The sequence below is a fragment of the Myodes glareolus genome, chromosome 2, assembly GCF_982192425.1.
Source record: "Myodes glareolus chromosome 2, mMyoGla1.1, whole genome shotgun sequence".
In the NCBI taxonomy this organism is placed as follows: Eukaryota; Metazoa; Chordata; class Mammalia; order Rodentia; family Cricetidae; genus Myodes; species Myodes glareolus.
The window spans coordinates 88,497,988-88,515,542 of NC_142027.1; the positions used below are offsets into that span (position 1 = coordinate 88,497,988).

At 46.5% G+C, this 17,555-nt stretch overlaps 1 protein-coding gene across 4 annotated transcripts in view; it reads left to right on the top strand.

Moving 5' to 3' along the window:
• The window catches only part of Tex26 (testis expressed 26), a 32,431-nt gene extending 16,069 nt beyond the window's left edge, over positions 1-16,362 (top strand). For all 4 annotated transcript variants that reach the window (XM_087902715.1, XM_087902714.1, XM_087902717.1 and 1 more), the window contains 4 exons: positions 2,910-3,054; positions 6,820-6,990; positions 9,203-9,364; positions 15,720-16,362. In XM_087902715.1, the coding sequence (XP_087758841.1) occupies positions 2,910-3,054; positions 6,820-6,990; positions 9,203-9,364; positions 15,720-15,814 (573 nt within the window). In that variant the 3' untranslated portion in view covers positions 15,815-16,362. The remainder of the gene's footprint in view (positions 1-2,909; positions 3,055-6,819; positions 6,991-9,202; positions 9,365-15,719) is intronic.
• The last annotated feature ends 1,193 nt before the right edge of the window (positions 16,363-17,555 follow it).

Sequence of the window (17,555 nt, forward strand, 5' to 3'; positions counted from 1 at the left end):
ACCACTCTACATAGCCTTAATAAATCTTAAAAATTAAAAATAATGTAAAATAATTTGTTATATTTACTTAAAATGTATATACATACACAGTCATAAATCTTTCTTTAAAGTTCTACTAAAGACTTCCGATATTTTTTGTGTATATAGATATTTGCTTGTATGTATGTCTGTGCACCATGGTGTATCTGGTGCCCAGGGAGCCCAGAAGGAGGCAGTAGATCCCTGGAAACTGGATTTTCAGATGTTTGTAAGCTTTCTTGTGGGTGCTGGGAATCAAACCTGGGTCCTCTGGAAGAGCAGCCGGTGTTCTTAATTGCTCCCTATTAAAGATCTTTAGCGAGTGTTACCGTGGCGTTCCTGAAAGTTCTCAACCAACAACAAGAGCTAGCATGTCAGATGCGTGTGTGCTTCCAGACAGTGAGAGTTGGTGTGTCAACTGTCCTCTGTGCTCTCAACCAGCGAGTGTTAGCGCCAGACTCTGGACACTATTCATCACTGAGTGCCAACAGCTGCTACCATTACACATAGAGAAACAACATCTATCATGTAACTCATTCTGTCTTGCCCAGACATCGCTGACAGTCTGTCCTAAGGACTCTGCCTTCAGTCTATGACCGGGGGACAGACACTCGCTAAATAACACATTGAGTACGCAATCAACGAAATCCAGACAGAGGACCTGTACACCCAGTGGCATCTCCAACACATACATTACGTTGGTAATTGCACTCTACAGAGGACAAGTCACAAAGGGACGAAGGGGTGCTGCAAAGCACAGGTGCACATAAATATCTTGCAGAATTTTGATGCAATTCTGAAAAGCACTTTCCTCGATGCAGGGGAAAGGGAGATGGAGATAGGGCTTTCTCTGAAAGGAAGGGAAGCGGGCTTCTTTTGGTTGGTGGCAGCCACCCAGCAGAAAGAGAGAAACTGAAGTTTCAAGGCTGAAGTAAGAACTGTTGGAGAGTGCTGGCCTTGGACCCTGCTGGGAACACCTCGAATTTTCTCACCACAGCCATTTCCTACCGCACCGCGGAGCTCTCAGGCTGGCGGTACCATCTTCTGAGGTTGCTTTTGTGTCGCTGAAATGAAGCACCAGGCAGGGACAGCCTAAGGAAAGAAGAGGTAACTTATGTGACTCAGGCTTTCACTCTTCAACCCATGATTTCCTGGCTGCACTTAGCAGAGCATCCCAACAGCAGGATGGAGTTGGCTCTCACCCCTACACGTAACTCTTTCTGGAAATGCCTCCTGGATACGTAGGAAGCATCTCTTTGATGATGCAAAATCCAACCAAGCTGACAATGAAGATTACCTGTAACACACAGTCATGAGAGAGGAAGGTGAGAAGAGAGACCGGGAGGTGATTTCAGCACATGTAGTCACTGGCTATCTGTGAAGGTGAACAGAGGAGAATGCCTCCCTCCTTAAATCCTTCATCACTGTGCTGCAGCTCTATAAGGGAGGGAGGTTCTTCCTCTTGTTGGACCTAGTGTCCAAACACCGAGAAGGAGTTGCCCCCAGAGACCATCTCACACACCACAGCATGAGGATTTTATTAATTCTGTCATGACAGGGTCCCTCAGCATCCGGGAAGCCGAGAGACCTCGAGTAGCTGGTACAGTCTACTTTTAAAGGAGAAAGCCACAGAAGCAAGGGGGGTTGTTCTTTGACCATTATGATTGACTTATTCGAAAAGGGCTAATACCAATAATTGGCTGGAGAGCTATTGTCAGATCAGATGAGGTAAGAGGTCATTTTGACCCAGTTTCCCAGGGGACTGAATCAAAACATACGTGTATGGGTAATTGTTCAGGAACTGAGTCAACATCTTAAAGGTTATCTTGCCCCAAATTCTGGAGAACATACGTGCATGTGTAGCTGTTAGGTCCTTGGTTCCCAGGGGAAGAGGGTAAGCACTATGGCACGGAGGCTGAGAGGGTTCAGAATTGTCAGAAATGGCTTCAGATTGTCTTAAAGTTTTACACTCTAAGACTCAAAGGGACCCCAGACACTATTTCTGCTCCTTACAGATGTGTCGCCGGAATCAGAACTAACATGCTTCTTGTTCACACAAGAGTTCTGCTCTCAACACATGAAGTTGACAGTCTTCTTCTCTTGTCAGTGTCAAAGGTCAAAGCAAGCACACAGAGGTTATCTGTGATGGTTGAATCTTCATTGTTAACTTGACTGGATTTAGAACCCCATCAGAGACATCCTGGCCTGTGTGTCCGAGAGTTTGCAGAGAGATTTAACTGAGGAGAGATACACCACGAATATGAGTGGTTGTCATCCCTGGTGGCTCTGGTCCTGTACTAAATAAACAGAGGCGGGGAGGAAGCTAGCTGAGCTCAGGCATTTATCTGCCTATATGTCCCAACTAAGGATGTAACAGGACCAGCCACCTCTCAGTTTTGCATTCTCCACCACAGTGAATTATAACCTTCAAACCACGACGTAAAGAAACCCGTCCTTGGGCTCAGAGATTAAGAGCACTGACTGCTCTTCCAGAGGTCCTGAGTTCAATTCTCAGCAACCACATGGTGGCTCACAGTCATCTATAATGAGATCTGGTGCCCTCTTCTGGCATGCAAGCATACATAGAAGGAATGTTGTATACATAATAAATAAATAAATCTTTAAAAAAAGAAAGAAAGAATCCCGTCCTTCCTTTAGTTGCTTCGGTCAGCTATTTGTCACAGCAAGAAAAGTAGCCGAGCCAGGACTTGTGCTACGGCTTGTAACTGCCAGGCCCTCTTGCCACACTCTCTGTATAGGCAGCTGCAGCGTAGCTGCTGGTTACAAGGCTTCCAAAGACTACGGACACACAAACACTCAGGGGTATTCTCGACTCCATGAGGCGAGCCTTCCTGAATTCTTACTAAAACCGTGCTTGCATTGATTAACAGGAATTCTTTCAGTGGACACTCCCCAAAGGGAAACCAACCCGCCCCCTCCCTTGGATAGTCCCTCCGCCCATGGAAAAAGTCCGGCAGGCGATAGCAAATCAATTTGTTTCCCATACCAAGAGGGACTTCGTGGATGTGGCTCAAGGTAAGCAGGTGCTCCCTCTTTCCCTGGGCATGGGCCTGGGTACTGCCACCGTGGTGGCAAATGGCACAGAGGTAGTCTTTCTCTTACACGAACTCCCAAGCTAGTGTGGGGCAAGAAATTTTACCAACAAGGTACACATTGTAAGAAGCATGGGAGTGGGGGGGGGTGGTGCCTGGAGCATGGCTCAGTGGTAGCAGTTTTGATCCTTAGCACTGAAAGGCGAACAAGCAGATAAATGTGCATTGCTATGAATGTCTATCCCAACGGAATCCAGAGTCTGAAGAAGACTGCCATTAGTCATTCAGGAATGGTGGTGAATGCCTCTAACCACATCTTTGGAGGCCAAGGCAAGAGGACTTGGAAGTTTAGCTTGACATGTATAACAAGACCCTGTCTCAAAGCACAAAGCAAGGAGAAAAGAAAAGAGAAGAGGAACAGGGGAAAGAGGAGAGAAGAAGAAAGAAGGGAGGGAAAAGGGAAAAAGAAGAACAGACACCCCTTCCCATTCCCAGAGGGTGATCCAGAACTAGTTGCGTAGAGTCACGCCCGGAGACACCTTCCCAGTTGGCGGCTGGTTTAAATGAGAGACGGGGATGATCGTGTTTAGAAGAGGGTGCTTGTAGAACTAGGAGGCTAAGCACGTGACTGCTGGGCTAGAGGGAGGCTGGAGAGGGAGGCGTTGAGGTCTTCTTGGCTGACGAGCAGTATTTAGTCTCTCTCTCCTCCTAACCATTGTCCCTCCCATCCTCTTCTGAGTCCTAAGTACACAGCTCTGAAAGAAGAAAGTGTTTTGAGACTGGACAAGTCATTGAGTCACTCCATCAACCTTTCTGTGTGATGTTTATACCTTCAGGCTCATTACCATAAAGTGATTTTTGTATTAATTCCCTTTCCTACAAAGGGAAATGTCTGTGTTTTCTCCTGTAGCGGAACACTGCTGTCTGGGCACTCTGAGTATCTACACAGCTCATGTGTTAAAAGCTTGGTCCCCAGCAGGTGGTACTATTTTAAGAGATAATTGAAACTTAGGTGGGAGGGGCTTCTCTGGAGGAAGTAGGGTTGGTGGGGATGGACCTTTGAAGGCAGATCTTATCCAGACCCTTCTCCATCTCTCTGTGTTTCCTGGCTGCCGTGGGGTGAGAATCTCGGCTCCATCCTATCCTCTCCACCATGATGCTCTGGCTCACCAAGGCCCGGCAACAATGGAGCCAGCTTGACCATAAACAAAAATCCCTGAAACTGTGCCCCCCCCAAATAAGTTCTTTCTCCTGCAGATTGTTGTCCTTATGGATTGGGTCACAGATTTGATGAGTGACTAGGAATTTATAAACCATAGTTTGGTTCATGGTGCTGGAAGCTAGAAGGTTGTAGATACAGGGACTCTATCTGCTGAGGGTCTTGGTGTCCTTAGAGGCTGGAGATGTTGGATCCCCCAAAGCTGGCATTACAGGTGGTTGTGAGTCAGCTGGCATGATGTGCTAGGAACCAACTTGGGTCTTCTGCAAGAACAGGAAGAACTCTTGACAGCTGAGCCGTCTTCCCAGCCCCTTTTATCAAGGATTCTTTTCGTCGTCATTGTTTTTGTTTGTTTTAATCTTTCATATTTGGTTTAAGACCCCTCTCCAGAGGCCCTAGTTTACTCATAGCCAGTGAAGGGCTTGGTAGCTAGAAAGAGCTGGGGAAATACTTGCTGAATGGCAGAATGTATGGAAAACACTATTTTGGAGCTAGACGGGTGTAAGATCAAAGGACAATGCTATCTGTAGATAGACATCGGGACCATTGAGAAGCATCCAGATCTCTGTTCTTTATGAAAATCATGTTTCTCTTCTGCTCAGTGTAAGCCAATCGCTGCTGTTCCACGTGCAGGCAAACTTGAGTCCCATCAAGACTCCTCCTTTGTCTCTTACTCTGTCCCATTCTCGCCCTTTTCACAGCCCTGGTTCTGGGCGCCAGTTTCTCTCTTTGAATGGCATCTTATCCTGCTCTCTTTTTTGGTCTGTCACAGTGGGTTCATTGATGTGCAAGCCAACGTCAGCTCTGGCTTACGACTCTCTGTGGACTCTTGTTGACCTCAAGGCGAAAGCTAAATGCCTCAATTGACAATTGACACGATTTGTGTCATCTGGTCCTTGACCCCTCTCTGTTGTTCTCCCCGGCTGCCCACTCCACAGATTCGCCAGGGCCCTGAAGCTGCCTGCTGTCTACAATGCTACTTCCTTCCTCCGCAATGCTCCATGTTTGACCTGTCATCTAAGTCTAGGCTTTGGGGATCTCTCCTCTCTCTCCTTCTCTGTCTCTCTCGCTCTTGTGTGTGTATGCGTGTTTCCATTGTAACAACTTTTACAGGATCCACCACATGTTATTATATTGAGTTCACGTCTTTACCACTTTACGTTTCTGAAGCAGAGAGCTGTGCCGTGGTTTTGAGTGTTCCTTGAGGAATTAAAGCAAATGAAGATGCGGAGCACTGAAAAGTGGCTGTTTTCACGTTCAGGCTTGGAGAACTCGGCTTTGACGAATGAGACAAATGAGAGCCGCATGTGAAGACCGCAAAGCCAGTTCCCCTTGTTACAGTTCATGTTTCCGGTGCTGATCTTGATGGTCTTCTATTTTTACCTTTAGGATATGCCTTTCTGCAGAGTCTTAGTTTGACTTTGAGACAAGATGGCACTACGTAACCCTAGCTAGCAAGCCTATAACTCACTGTATAGACCAGGCTGGCCTCACACCTGGCCAAGAAACGCTTTTCATCATGGTTCCATTGGGGATTGAATTTAGGACTGTCAGCATGGAAACAGATATGATCACCACTACACTATGGCATTCAGATTTAATTGAGAATCCTGCTTCACACAGCAACTCTGGCCATACCCCAAACCTCTCTCTCTGGTTTGCCTTGAAAAGGCCTCGGAAGACCCCAGCAGGGTCACTGCTGGTCTCTGTGCCCAGCAGCATGTTCCTAAGGACTCCTCATGGCCATGAGTATCTAGCCATTCAAAAACGACTTATGGTCTGTTGTGGAATATTAGTCGAAGATGTGTTACATTTGTTTATGCTGTGGAACATTTGTTTAGTGATGCAAAGATGTGTTACATTCTTTTACATTGTGTTTGTTTAACTCTGTGAAACTGTGTTACTTTGCCTGTCTAAAACACCTGATTGGTCTAACAAAGAGCTGAATAGCCAATAGCTAGGCAGGAGAAAGGATAGGTAGGGCTGGCAGGCAGAGAGATAAAATAGGAGGGGAAATCTGGGGAGAGAGAGAGATCTAGGAGTGAAGGGAGACAGAAAGGAGGACTCCGGGGGGCCAGTCACCCAGCAGCACAGCAAGCCACAGTGTAAGAAGTAAAGAAAGGTAAAGAGAAAGATAAAAACCCAGAGACAAAACCTAGATGGGATAACTGAAGTTAAGAAAAATTGGCCAGAAACAAGCCAAGCTAAGACTGGATATTCATAAGTAAGAGTAGGCCTCAATATGTTTATTTGGGAGCTGGGTGGCAGGCCCCCAAAAGAACAAAGAGTAAAAACAAAACAAAGCAAAAAACAGATCAAACCTACCATGACCAGTTGAGCATATACTCCATGTCCGAGAGTGGAAATAGTTCCGTGATTGAAGCACTCATAGAGTACACAGACTAATCCTCTAAACTCGAGGAGAGTCAGTTTAACCGTGTGCTTTGGAAGCTGCTGGCTGAAACGGTGCAGTGCAAGCCACTCAGACAGTTGACAAGGGGTAATCATTGTCTTCCCATCTCACCCCAGCTAAGAAGACCATGAAATCTTTTCCCACGTCCCTGGACTGGAAAGAACTCCTTCCCCGGCCTCTGGACACCGAATTCCGGCACCATTACCAAATTCCAGCTAAGATTCCTGAATTGCAGGAATTCAAATATGGATGCTACTCGAGCCTGCCTGTCGCTTCCCAGGGTCTAGGTAAGGAAGCTTTTAGGGATTACAAATGCATAGTGGTCCCCTAGGGCTCTCGACCTGACACATAGATGCCAACACTATGGTGCTGACTTTTGAAAAAAAGTTTTATTGCTATTAACTGACAAGTAGAGGAATGGGGTCTTTCTCTCATATTGTCCACTAGCAAGCAGACCAAAATGCAGGGTGAGGGGGAACGAGGAGCTGGGACTTTTTAAAAAAAATATGCATGGCTGTTTTACTTGCGTTTGTGTCTGTGTAGCTCATTTGTGCTTTGGGAGACCAATAGAGGGCATCGGACCCCCTGGCAATGGAGTTGCAGGTGGTTGTGAGGCACCATGGGGGTCCTGGAGATTGAACCCAGGTCCTCTGTAAGAGCTCAGTTCTTAACCACTGAGCTGTCTCTCCAGTCCCTGAACCTGGGATTTTTGATCTGCTCTGGCATCCAGTGTTCAGAACTAGTTGTAAATTGTACATGCATTGTGATTGGACATCTCTGGCCTCTTCTTAGTTTAACCCACTGTGTCTGGTCCCTCACAACCGCTTCTCCATCTTCCATCTTCAGGTTCCCACTTCTGGGTCCTACCAAAGCCTGAGCCTGGAAAAGTTTGCCCAGCCTTTTTTTTTTTTTTTTTTTTTTTTTTTTAGCAGCCATTGCTGCTATGGTTTGATGCTGCTGTGAGCACTCTCAGTAGCTTGCCATTATGAACGCTGATGTTGCTGAAGGCCCTGGCAGCCAGTTTTGATAATGGCCACGTCGTCTGTGCCACTGTAGTGCCCAGTCTCAGGGCAAGGGAACTGTGAATCTCAGAAGACTGCCAGCTTGTGCCTTAAGTTGATGGCACTCTGCCTGGGTGGAGCAGCGGTTGGAGTCGGGAGATGCCCTAAAGTGACCGAGCTTAGAGGGAATCCCTTTAGACTCGTCAATCACTCAGTCTTTGCTTGTGGCATGCTCTGTAAGCATTTGCAGAATCAGTTCCCATCCTGTCCCAGCGAACTGTCACGATTCTGATCCCTATCACTTTTGATAGGAATGTCTCACGAGTTCCATTGCCGGGCAACCACTAAGCTGCTCGTTAAGAAAATCTCTCAGTGGCTTTGCCGTTAAAGATGCTTGTAGCCAAGCCTGATGGCCTAAGTTCAAGACTCCAGACCTACATGATGGAAGGGGAACACGGACTCCTAGTCTAAAGCCTTGAGTCATGAGTGAATTTCAAGTGGTAGCAACGAGGGGTGACCCACCTTTGCTGAGGGCTGCCCCTGCCCCTGTGTGTACACCCAGGGCAGTGCTCCACACTCCAAGGTGGTACCCTCATAATCTGATATCCCATCTGCCTGAATCTTCTCACAGCGGGGACAGTCCTTTCTGGGCTGGTAGCTGCTTTCTTCCCAAGAGGTTAAGGAGTAGAAATTTCCCACCCTGTGAAGCCACAGGGTAAAGGAACCCTGAGAAGCATGGGAGAGAGGGACATAAATTCTCTTTCTCAGTTCTCAGCCCCTGGTGCTCTTCTCCTGGGGGAGGGCTTAGGTCTCCTGTCCAGCCTGTTCCTCACATTTGTTCCTTTAGAAGGGGATGCCTGGGACTGGGACAGTATTTAGGGTGTTTGTGTTTTACAAAAGTTGGGCCACTTATAAAAAAATCACTTATTAAAACATCATATTTCTATTATTGAAATTAATAACTCCACAAATCTCAGAATCCAGATTAATCCAATCATAATTCATATCAAATGTGAGTGACTGGAGTTGCTTGCCCCTCTGACTGGCCCCTCTGAATGGACAGCACATGCTTGCTGTAAATGTCACCCTCCTTCCAAAGTGCTCATCCTAAGGCTTTCCAAGTCCCTGGAAATGGGTCGCTTCACGTGCCCCTCTGAGGATGCAGGGAGAGGTTCTGAGAGACAATGAAACATTTACAAAGTCCGTTTAGCATTAAGCAAGTGGTGAACATTACACACAGTGTTGAGAGCAGACCTCTTGAAGAGTTGAGTTTCTGGAAACGGTGCTCATACTCAACCCTGGGCCATGTCTCCCATCCCTGTGCTTCTAGCATCACCAGCCACAGCCACTCGGTACAGCCCCTGGTCGATGGTAGGATGACTAGGTGGTATCCTGGAGCTGAGTAGGCTCCAGGCTGGGCTCAGTGTGAGGGTGTGTTCAGACAAGGACGACATTTTGGCTTGCTGACAGCCTGTGCTGCTGCCCTGTGTCCCTGTAGTGCCGTCTGTGCTGCGTAGCTATATGCGGAACCAGGAACGCACGAAGAATCAGACCACATACGAGAGTGACTATGGGAAAGACTGCCTGGACTTCTTGATGTTCTTAGACTCATTCTCCCCCTCCCAAATCCACAAGTATCTGCAAAGTGTTTCCTACAAAGGTAAGAGGCCTCATTCATTTACCAGCATAGTGAATGCCTTTCTTAGCATGCTATTCCCATGTCTAATGAGCTGTTCCCATTTTAACTACTGGAATTGAATATGAAAACCAAACCCAATCAAACCAAACCAAACAACCCCCTCCAAAAACAAACAAACAAAAAGACAAAGACTGTTGTCTTAGTTAGTGTTTTATTGCTGTGGAGGGTCACCATGACCACAACAACTCTTATAAAGGAAAACATTTAAAATTCAGAAATTGAGTCCTTTATCATGTTGGGAAGCAAGGTAGCACGCAGGCAGGCTGGTGCCAGAAGGGAATCTCAGCGTTCTACATCTGGATCCTCAGGCAGCGGGAAGAGACAGTGAACTACCCTGGGCCTGGCTTGAGCATCTGAAACCTCAAAGTCTTTCCTTAGAGACAGACTTCCTCTAACAAAGCCACACCCACTCCAGCAAGGTCACACCTCCTGATAGTGCCACTCCTTGTGGGCCTCTGGAGGCCACACCCACTCCAGCAAGGCCACACCTCCTAATAGTGCCACTCCTTGTGGGCCTCTGGAGGCCATTTTCTTTTAAACCACCACAACTGCTTTTTTAAAAAAGAAATCCACAGTGCCATGCAAACCTTGATCATTGAAAACTTTTCCTAAGAGGCTCACCAGAGTCCACTGCTCACATAGCCAGCTCTATGTCTAACGCGTCTGGTCTCACCTCACAGGTGGCTGAGGCGCATGTCTGTGCGCTGGGGTAACTTCCCTTTCCTCCAGTTAGCTTTTGTACTGTCTCACAACTTCATTGTATTTTGTTGACGTTCGACTTCCTGTTTGGTTGTACTTGTTACTGACAGGCTGTTTACACACAAGAATCTTCATATTTCACACCCCCAAATAGCAAGTGCCATCTCAGGACAGAGTGGAGTTAGTCCCTGTAGCAAGCTTATCAGACCAGCTCTGGGATGTCCAGTCACCTGGGAAAGTATATGTCAACAAGGAAACAAAGAAGTTTCAGGACAGGAAGCATTCCTTCCCAGAGCTGCCTGTCAGCGGTCTCTGGTGTGTGTGTATGTGTGTGTGTGTGTGTGTGTGTGCGTGTGCTCACAACCCAGTGTAGGTGAGTATTCTTATAAGGTATAAGTTTTTTTTTCCTATTTTTTTGTCTCCCCCCCCCCATCTTTTTGTTTGTTTTTTTAGTACCTAGAGAGACAGCCATGGGTGCTGGAAACCGAACTCTTATATTTTGGGTTGTGAGCCCAGCCGTTAACGGCTGAGCCATCCCTCCAGGCCAAGGTATAAGTTTTTATACCACAGATGTGCTTGTCCACCAGAAAACACACTAGTTTCAAGGAGGAAGTAAAAGAAACATAAGAAGAGGATCTAATATTTTCACATTCCTAAGATACCTCCTACACCCAACTTTGTGCACAAGGCAATGTGAGGCCACCAGCTTCTTCCTTTTCTGCAATCAGGCCTTTGCTGTAGATGGCCTGATTGCTCACTCTTCGATGTCACCCTTCCTTCTCGGCCCGCTTTGTGTCCCCTCCATCCCTAATCACCACTCCTCGTCAGTCCCAGCGTAACCCCTCCCTTGGCAAAGACTACCCCCAGCACCAAGACCTCCTGCTCCAAACAAGACTGAAACCCTACTGTGTGTGCATACACAGAAGTCTGAGGAAGCCTTGGGAGTCTTCCTCCTTTGCTTCCCATCCTTCTCTTTTCCTCTTGAATCAGAAGCTCAAGGGATGGGTTGACTGACCAGTAAGCTCCTTGGGAGGCATTTATCTTTGCTTCCCAGTGCTGGGATTATAGGCCCTTGAAACCATGGGTGGCTCTTTCTATGTGTACAATAGGAACTCAAACTCAGGTCCATAGGCTTGCAAAGTAAACAATTTTAGCCACGGAACCATTGCTCTAGCCTCTCAAATGCTTTTAAGGATTGAGTGTACACACACACACACACACACACACACACACACACACACACACACACCAAGAAAAAGAACAAGTGCCTGGATGTTGGGCATCAGGGAAATAGGTTAAGCAGCTGCTTTGCCTCCTATGGAAGCAGAAGTATGTTTTCTTCTGGAAACCTCATTCCTCTCAACACCTCAAGACCAGGCTCTCTCTTCAGGAGGGACTGAGAGCCTTCTGGAAACCTGCTGAGCAAGTCCCTGAAGACACAGGGGAAGTCCACCAGCAAAGTCAGGCTGCCTGCCTGCTCTCAGTTTCCATGCTAATGGTGTAAAACCACCCTCTGCATTTACAGAAAGCTCGCTTTACCTTTAAGAGCCACATCCCTTAGGTTGTGCTTCCTTCAGAAGGTGCTGGCCTCTGCCCAGGGATCAGGGACCGGCCATACCAGATGCGACCATCACACAGGCCAGACACCTGGTTTCTGGCTCTCTGTATGTGTGCAAGCTGAGGCTTGCTTGGCCTTGTTCCCTAGGAGTGAGCGGAGGTGCAGGGGTGGGGGTGGGGGAGGCTCCTATGCTATGTGCTGTTAACTGGCCATCTGTCCTTCCCACATGAGATGGACTTTCCAGCCAGCGACATTTGTCCATCCAGTCACCAGCCAGGTTTGCTTTGGGACAAGTTAGGCTTTTGTTTCTTCTTGGTTGTCCAGGGCAGCACTGGGGGCAGACCCCAGAACTGTGCCACCATGCCCTGGGCTGCTGGAGAAGCCACTCTGTCTCAACTCTACTTTCATCCCTCACCCATCATTGCAGCTGTTAGGGGGCGACTGGCAAGTAGGCGTTTCCCTTAAAGTTTTTAGGCAGCCAACCTCTTGCCATCTCCTAGTGGCAGGGATGGTGGCAAGGCCTGTCAGCTGTGACCATCCCAGCAGCACCTTCACAGCGGGGCTCAGCTGGATGTCAGAATGGAGGGACCTAAGATGTCTTAGGCTCACTTATTACTGGCTCAGCTTAAGTCATGTAGTAAGCTTCTGTGGGCTAGGAGACCACAGCAGTGGTATTTTGATGAACAGAGAAAGATAGAGAGGGAAGGGGGGAGGGAGAGAGACAGAGAGAGACACACAGGGAGAGAGACACACACACACACAGAGAAGGATGGAGAGAGAGAAAGAGACAGAGAGAAGTGGGGTGGGTGGGAGGAGACACTAGTCTTCCCCCCTAAGTGATATCCCAGGCTGGGGTGAAGAGTGGACAGGCTGAGCAAGGGTAGAGGAGAGATCAGAACTGGGGAGGAAGAGTGGGACACTGAAGGCAGGCTGTTGTTTAGTACAAACATCTCTCCCATGAAATCTGAACTCCTGTGAGTACACCTGGGACCACAGGGGACAATTCCCACACCTCACTTCACACCACGTGTCAACATTAAAGCACAGGCATGCTAAAAGGGTTGCATGCAATTCTCCCAGGCTTGTGTCTGCAAGGCGTATAGCAAACAGAAGCAATTTTTGTGTTTGGACTTGGAGCCAATCTCCCAGAGACCTCACCACGTATATGCCCATATTCCCAAATCCAAGAAAATCTGAACCATTTTGAGTTCTGAGCATTTTGGAAGGAGGATGTTGAAGCCCATATTGAGTTCGTTTCTAACTTGAGAAGCTCAGACTGTGTTCATTAGTGGACGATCTATGTTCCGAGTTATTTTATTCCCTGAGTTTGATTCCAACAAGTTGGAAGCTAGCAGTTCCTGCATATGTTATCTGCTGGTAAAACCCTGTCATCCGCCCACTGTCCTCCCACTTGAGTGATAAAATTATCTGAAAGCTGGTTTTCTCGATATCTTTTTAAGCTGTGACTCTCTCCCTATTTTTTCCACCGACGTACAATTTGTAATGTCTTTCTCTCAAGCCCGTAATTCAGAATTTTAGAATTGCAAGGATTGGGACTGGAAAGATAGCTCGGTGGTTGAGAGCATTGGCTACTCTTGGAAGATCCGGGTTAAATTCCCAGCATCTATCTGGCAGCCCACAACCATCAACAACTTCAGATCCAGAGAACCTGACACCCTATTCTGACCTCTATGGGTACGGCAAGCATATGGCACACAGACAGACAGACATGCAGACGGAACACCCACAAACATAAATAATTTTTAAAAGAATACGTGTAGTCACTCATTCAGCAAATATCATTGGTTGCATGTCTATCATGCTAACTTAATATAAAGATAAATAAAAACAAATCCATCCTAACAGGGAACTCACCATCTAGTGTGGAAGACAGAGGTGTAAGTATAGTGACATCTATCACCATTAGAGAAATAAGGCTGTGTGAGGTGCTGTCAGCCCTAGGTCCACAACAGAAACAATAGAATATTTGTATAAAAGGGGATTCATTAGCTTGCCATATAGGGTAGGGGCTGGGTGGTCCAACCATGGCCACCTGGAGGTAAAGAGAATGAGATAATTGTCCAATTCAGGAAGCACCCGATCGGCACTCCCAGTAGGAAACCGCATTAAGTCCAGACATTCACTGGGGAGTCTTGAGTCTATGCTTGAAGGTCAAGGAAGTCAGCACAGGATGCCAGCAGCAAGACAGACACAGTGACCCAGGAAGAGGTATTTATCAACACCTGCTGGCTGATGCTTCTTCTAGACTTCTTTTCATCCAAGCCATCCTCTGAAAGATACCACCTGCTCACCCATCCATGAATTGATCGTCTCTGGAAATGCCCCTCGAAAAACCCACAGCCGCACCCTAGGCAAGGCTGAATCCAGTCAAGTTGTCAATCAGCGTCAGCTACCGCAAACACAACAGCCAAAGCCCAGTTGGCCTTTGAGCAGCCTGACATTAAGTTTGATGGACACTGGGTCATCTTGTTTTGGCTGATATGTGCCCAGTTTGATTTACACTCTATGCATGTCTTTATTATAAGAAGGGCACTTTGTTGCTTCTATACTTCAATATAAACTTCAAAATTACAGACAAGCTGAAAAAGGAGCCAATTGGGTGGCAGCAGTTGGGGGTAACACAGAGCATCCAGAATTCCCACATGCAGGGGAGTATCCAGTAGTGGAATCACTCTGGAGAATGCTCCGATGGCATCTTACAAAGTTAAACATATGCCTACGTCACGCCTTAGAAATTCCACTTCTGGATATTGGCCTGAGGGAAAAGGAGGCGGACAGCTACAAAAGGACTTGCATAAAAATACAATTTCATTCTCAATATCCCAGAACTGGAAATAGTCCCCATCTCCAGCAACAGGAGAAATGGACGAGGTGTGATGCTTTAACAACTTGGCAATAAAAGGGAGCACATTCCTGATACATGAGACAAAATGTCGGCACTCAAGATGCTGAGCCACAACAAAATCCAAACGTTAAACAGGCGCTTCTGTACGGATTCCGTTTATCTGAAAGTCCACAGCAGGTAAATCTCATCCACGGTGAAAGAAATGGGACCAGAGGCTGTCTTGGGGTTAACAGTTTTGCCTGGGAAGCATCGAGAAGGACTTCCTGGGTGGTGGAAACAAACAGGTCACATGTCACCTGCAAACATTGCAGTCAGGTCAGCACATTTCATTTCATGGGAGCCACAGCTGAGTGGAAAAGTACTGGGACCAAGGGAGGGGGAGGATAGAGTAGGAACAGCTCACAAACAGAGGCAGCTGTGGCTGGACAGAACACAGGCTACATTTCCACACTGTGGGAAAAGATAACCTTGTTGGTATCACACAAAGAGACACAAGAGAAACGGAAAGTAAGCTGGCAAGGCAATTTGTTTTTGTTTAAAAAAAAAAAATGTATACTGTGACCCAGACTGGGCTAGCAGGCACCCAAGACCAAGGTGGCCTGCGTCTCCCATCTCTAACGCAAGGGGAACTTGGTGCCTCCTCTCTGGCTGTGCTTTGACCTCATAGGCTACTTTTGATTGGAAAGCAACAAGAAAGAAAGAAAGCAAGGGAGGAGTGAGTGCTCCCAGCCATCAAGTCTGGGAATGCACTAGGACTTTCCGTGAACAAAGTTTTACCAGGTAGGGGAGTTAAAAATTTTGAATTCCTTTGCATAAAAGTTTACAAGGTGTGAAAAATGTGTGAGAGATTGGTCCTTGGTGGGCTAGTTATGTGCACACACACACACACACACACACACACACACACACACACACACGCACCTGGGACCTTCAGCTACTGGTTTCAGCCGGCATTGTGACACCAAGGAAGAGGAAGAGTGACAGATGACCGTGGCGTAAGCCCACGCCCTTTCCAGGGAGCGTGCTGATTCACGCAGAACAAGTAGGCCCCAGGGCGCTCTACACTATACACGGTACCCTCAAATTACTCTCTCATAGCAAACTTGTACATAGCATACTCCTACCAGACACTTGCTCTAAGACCTTGCTTCTTCATACTCAAGTTGGAAACCTCTGCTTTTCTTTCTTGGCAGATAGACAAATTCTTGATCGCTTCATTCACTCGCATTGTGACATTGGTGAGGGGATAAATGGGAAAGGGAAACGCAGCCACAGAAAGAGACCCTGAGACCAACGGACGCGCCCACCCCAGCCCAGTCGCTTTCTAATGGCGGAGGACAAATAGGTGAAATTGCTCCAAATAGATTGGGTAGTATGGGTATGTACGCACTGCAGTGTACCAGTTTCAAGTGAAATCAGCTAAAGTTACAAATTACGCCCGCACACAGCTTTAGCTGTGTCTCATAGGTTTTGATGACACATGTTTTCTTCTTTTTATTTATTTATTTTTATCGTTTTTGGTTTCAAGTTTTGAGTTCCTCTCCAGAGAAGGTTCGACTTCCCAGTAATGAAGATATTTTAAAGATGTTTCTATTATTGATCTTTGTTTTGAACACTGTAGAAAAGCAGTCTCCACTTTGGGGACTTCTTCAAAGTTTCGAAGTATGTTTTAATCCAGCATATAATTATACCTTACAACAATTTATGAGAAAAAATTATTTATGTACTTTGAAGTCCTTCTTACTGCTGCCTTACTATATTTTGAACTGTCAAGATCTGAAAAATAATGTTAAAGACATGAGATAATAAACATGACCTTATTGATCTCTCCCTGCATTTTGGGGATTTATTTTCATTCAAATAAATATTTGACCTGGCGATGGTGGCACACACCTTTATTCCCAGCCCTCAGCTCTTGGGAGGTAGAGGTAGGCAGATCTCTGTGAATTCAAGATCAGCCTGGTCTACGGAGTGAGTTCCAGGACAACCAGAACGATTACACAGAGAAACCCTGTCTTGAAAATAAATAAATAAATGATTTATTTTTAGTTTACTTGTATGGGTGTTTTACCTGCAGGAATATGCACAGTCCACATACAAGCAGTACCCGGGAAGGCCAGAAGAGGGCGTCTGACCCCTGGAACTAGGCTTACAGATGATTGTTAGCCACCTTGTGAGTGCTGGGAACTGCATCAGAGTCCTCTGGAAAAACAGCCACCTCTCCAGCCCCCTCTGCTTTATTTTTGACCCTGAGATTATGCAAAATGCTTCTGCTGACTAACTTCCTCATTACATTGTCCTTTTTAAAAACTCAGTTCTTTTGAAAAACTTGTTTCTTTTTAAAAACTCGGTTCTTGCTTTCAAACTGAATTGCATTAAAATCCCTATGAACATAGCATTCATCTGTCTCTTTTCTCTTTGTCTCTACGCAATGCTCTCCCCTGCTACGCTTACTCTCCAGTCTTAACCTTCAGTCTGTTTTTTTTTTTTTTTTGTTTTTTGTTTTTTTTTTTTACTTTCTCCTTATAAATTTTGTGTGTTGGGGGGTGTTTTGTGTGCACAATGAATGTGACCACGTGCGTGCTTGGTAACCTCAGGGACCGGAAGAGGGCACTGGATCTCCTGGAACTGGAGTTACAGCCGGTTGTGAGCTGCGCTGAGGTTGCTGGGAACCTGGGTCCCCTGCGAGAGCATCCAGGGTTCTAACCACCGAGCCATCTCTCCTACCTTCAGTCTGATTTTGTAGCTTGCTTCCAGGGCCTGTCCAGAGAGGCATTCTGCCTTTTAATATGACAAACTGTGTCTTTTGACGCTAGAAATTGCTTAGCCCCACAATGGCAGTGATGTTTTCTTTGCCTGCTTCTGGGTTTTTCTGTACCATTATTGCCGTTCGCCATTCTTGTTCTTCCAGTTTTCTAATCTTCTCTGCCGTTCAAGCCTGCAGCTTTTTGTTTTCATCCTTTAACTGCATATTATTACTAAATTTAAATTCCTCCACACAAATGTGTACATAAATATATTATCGCTAC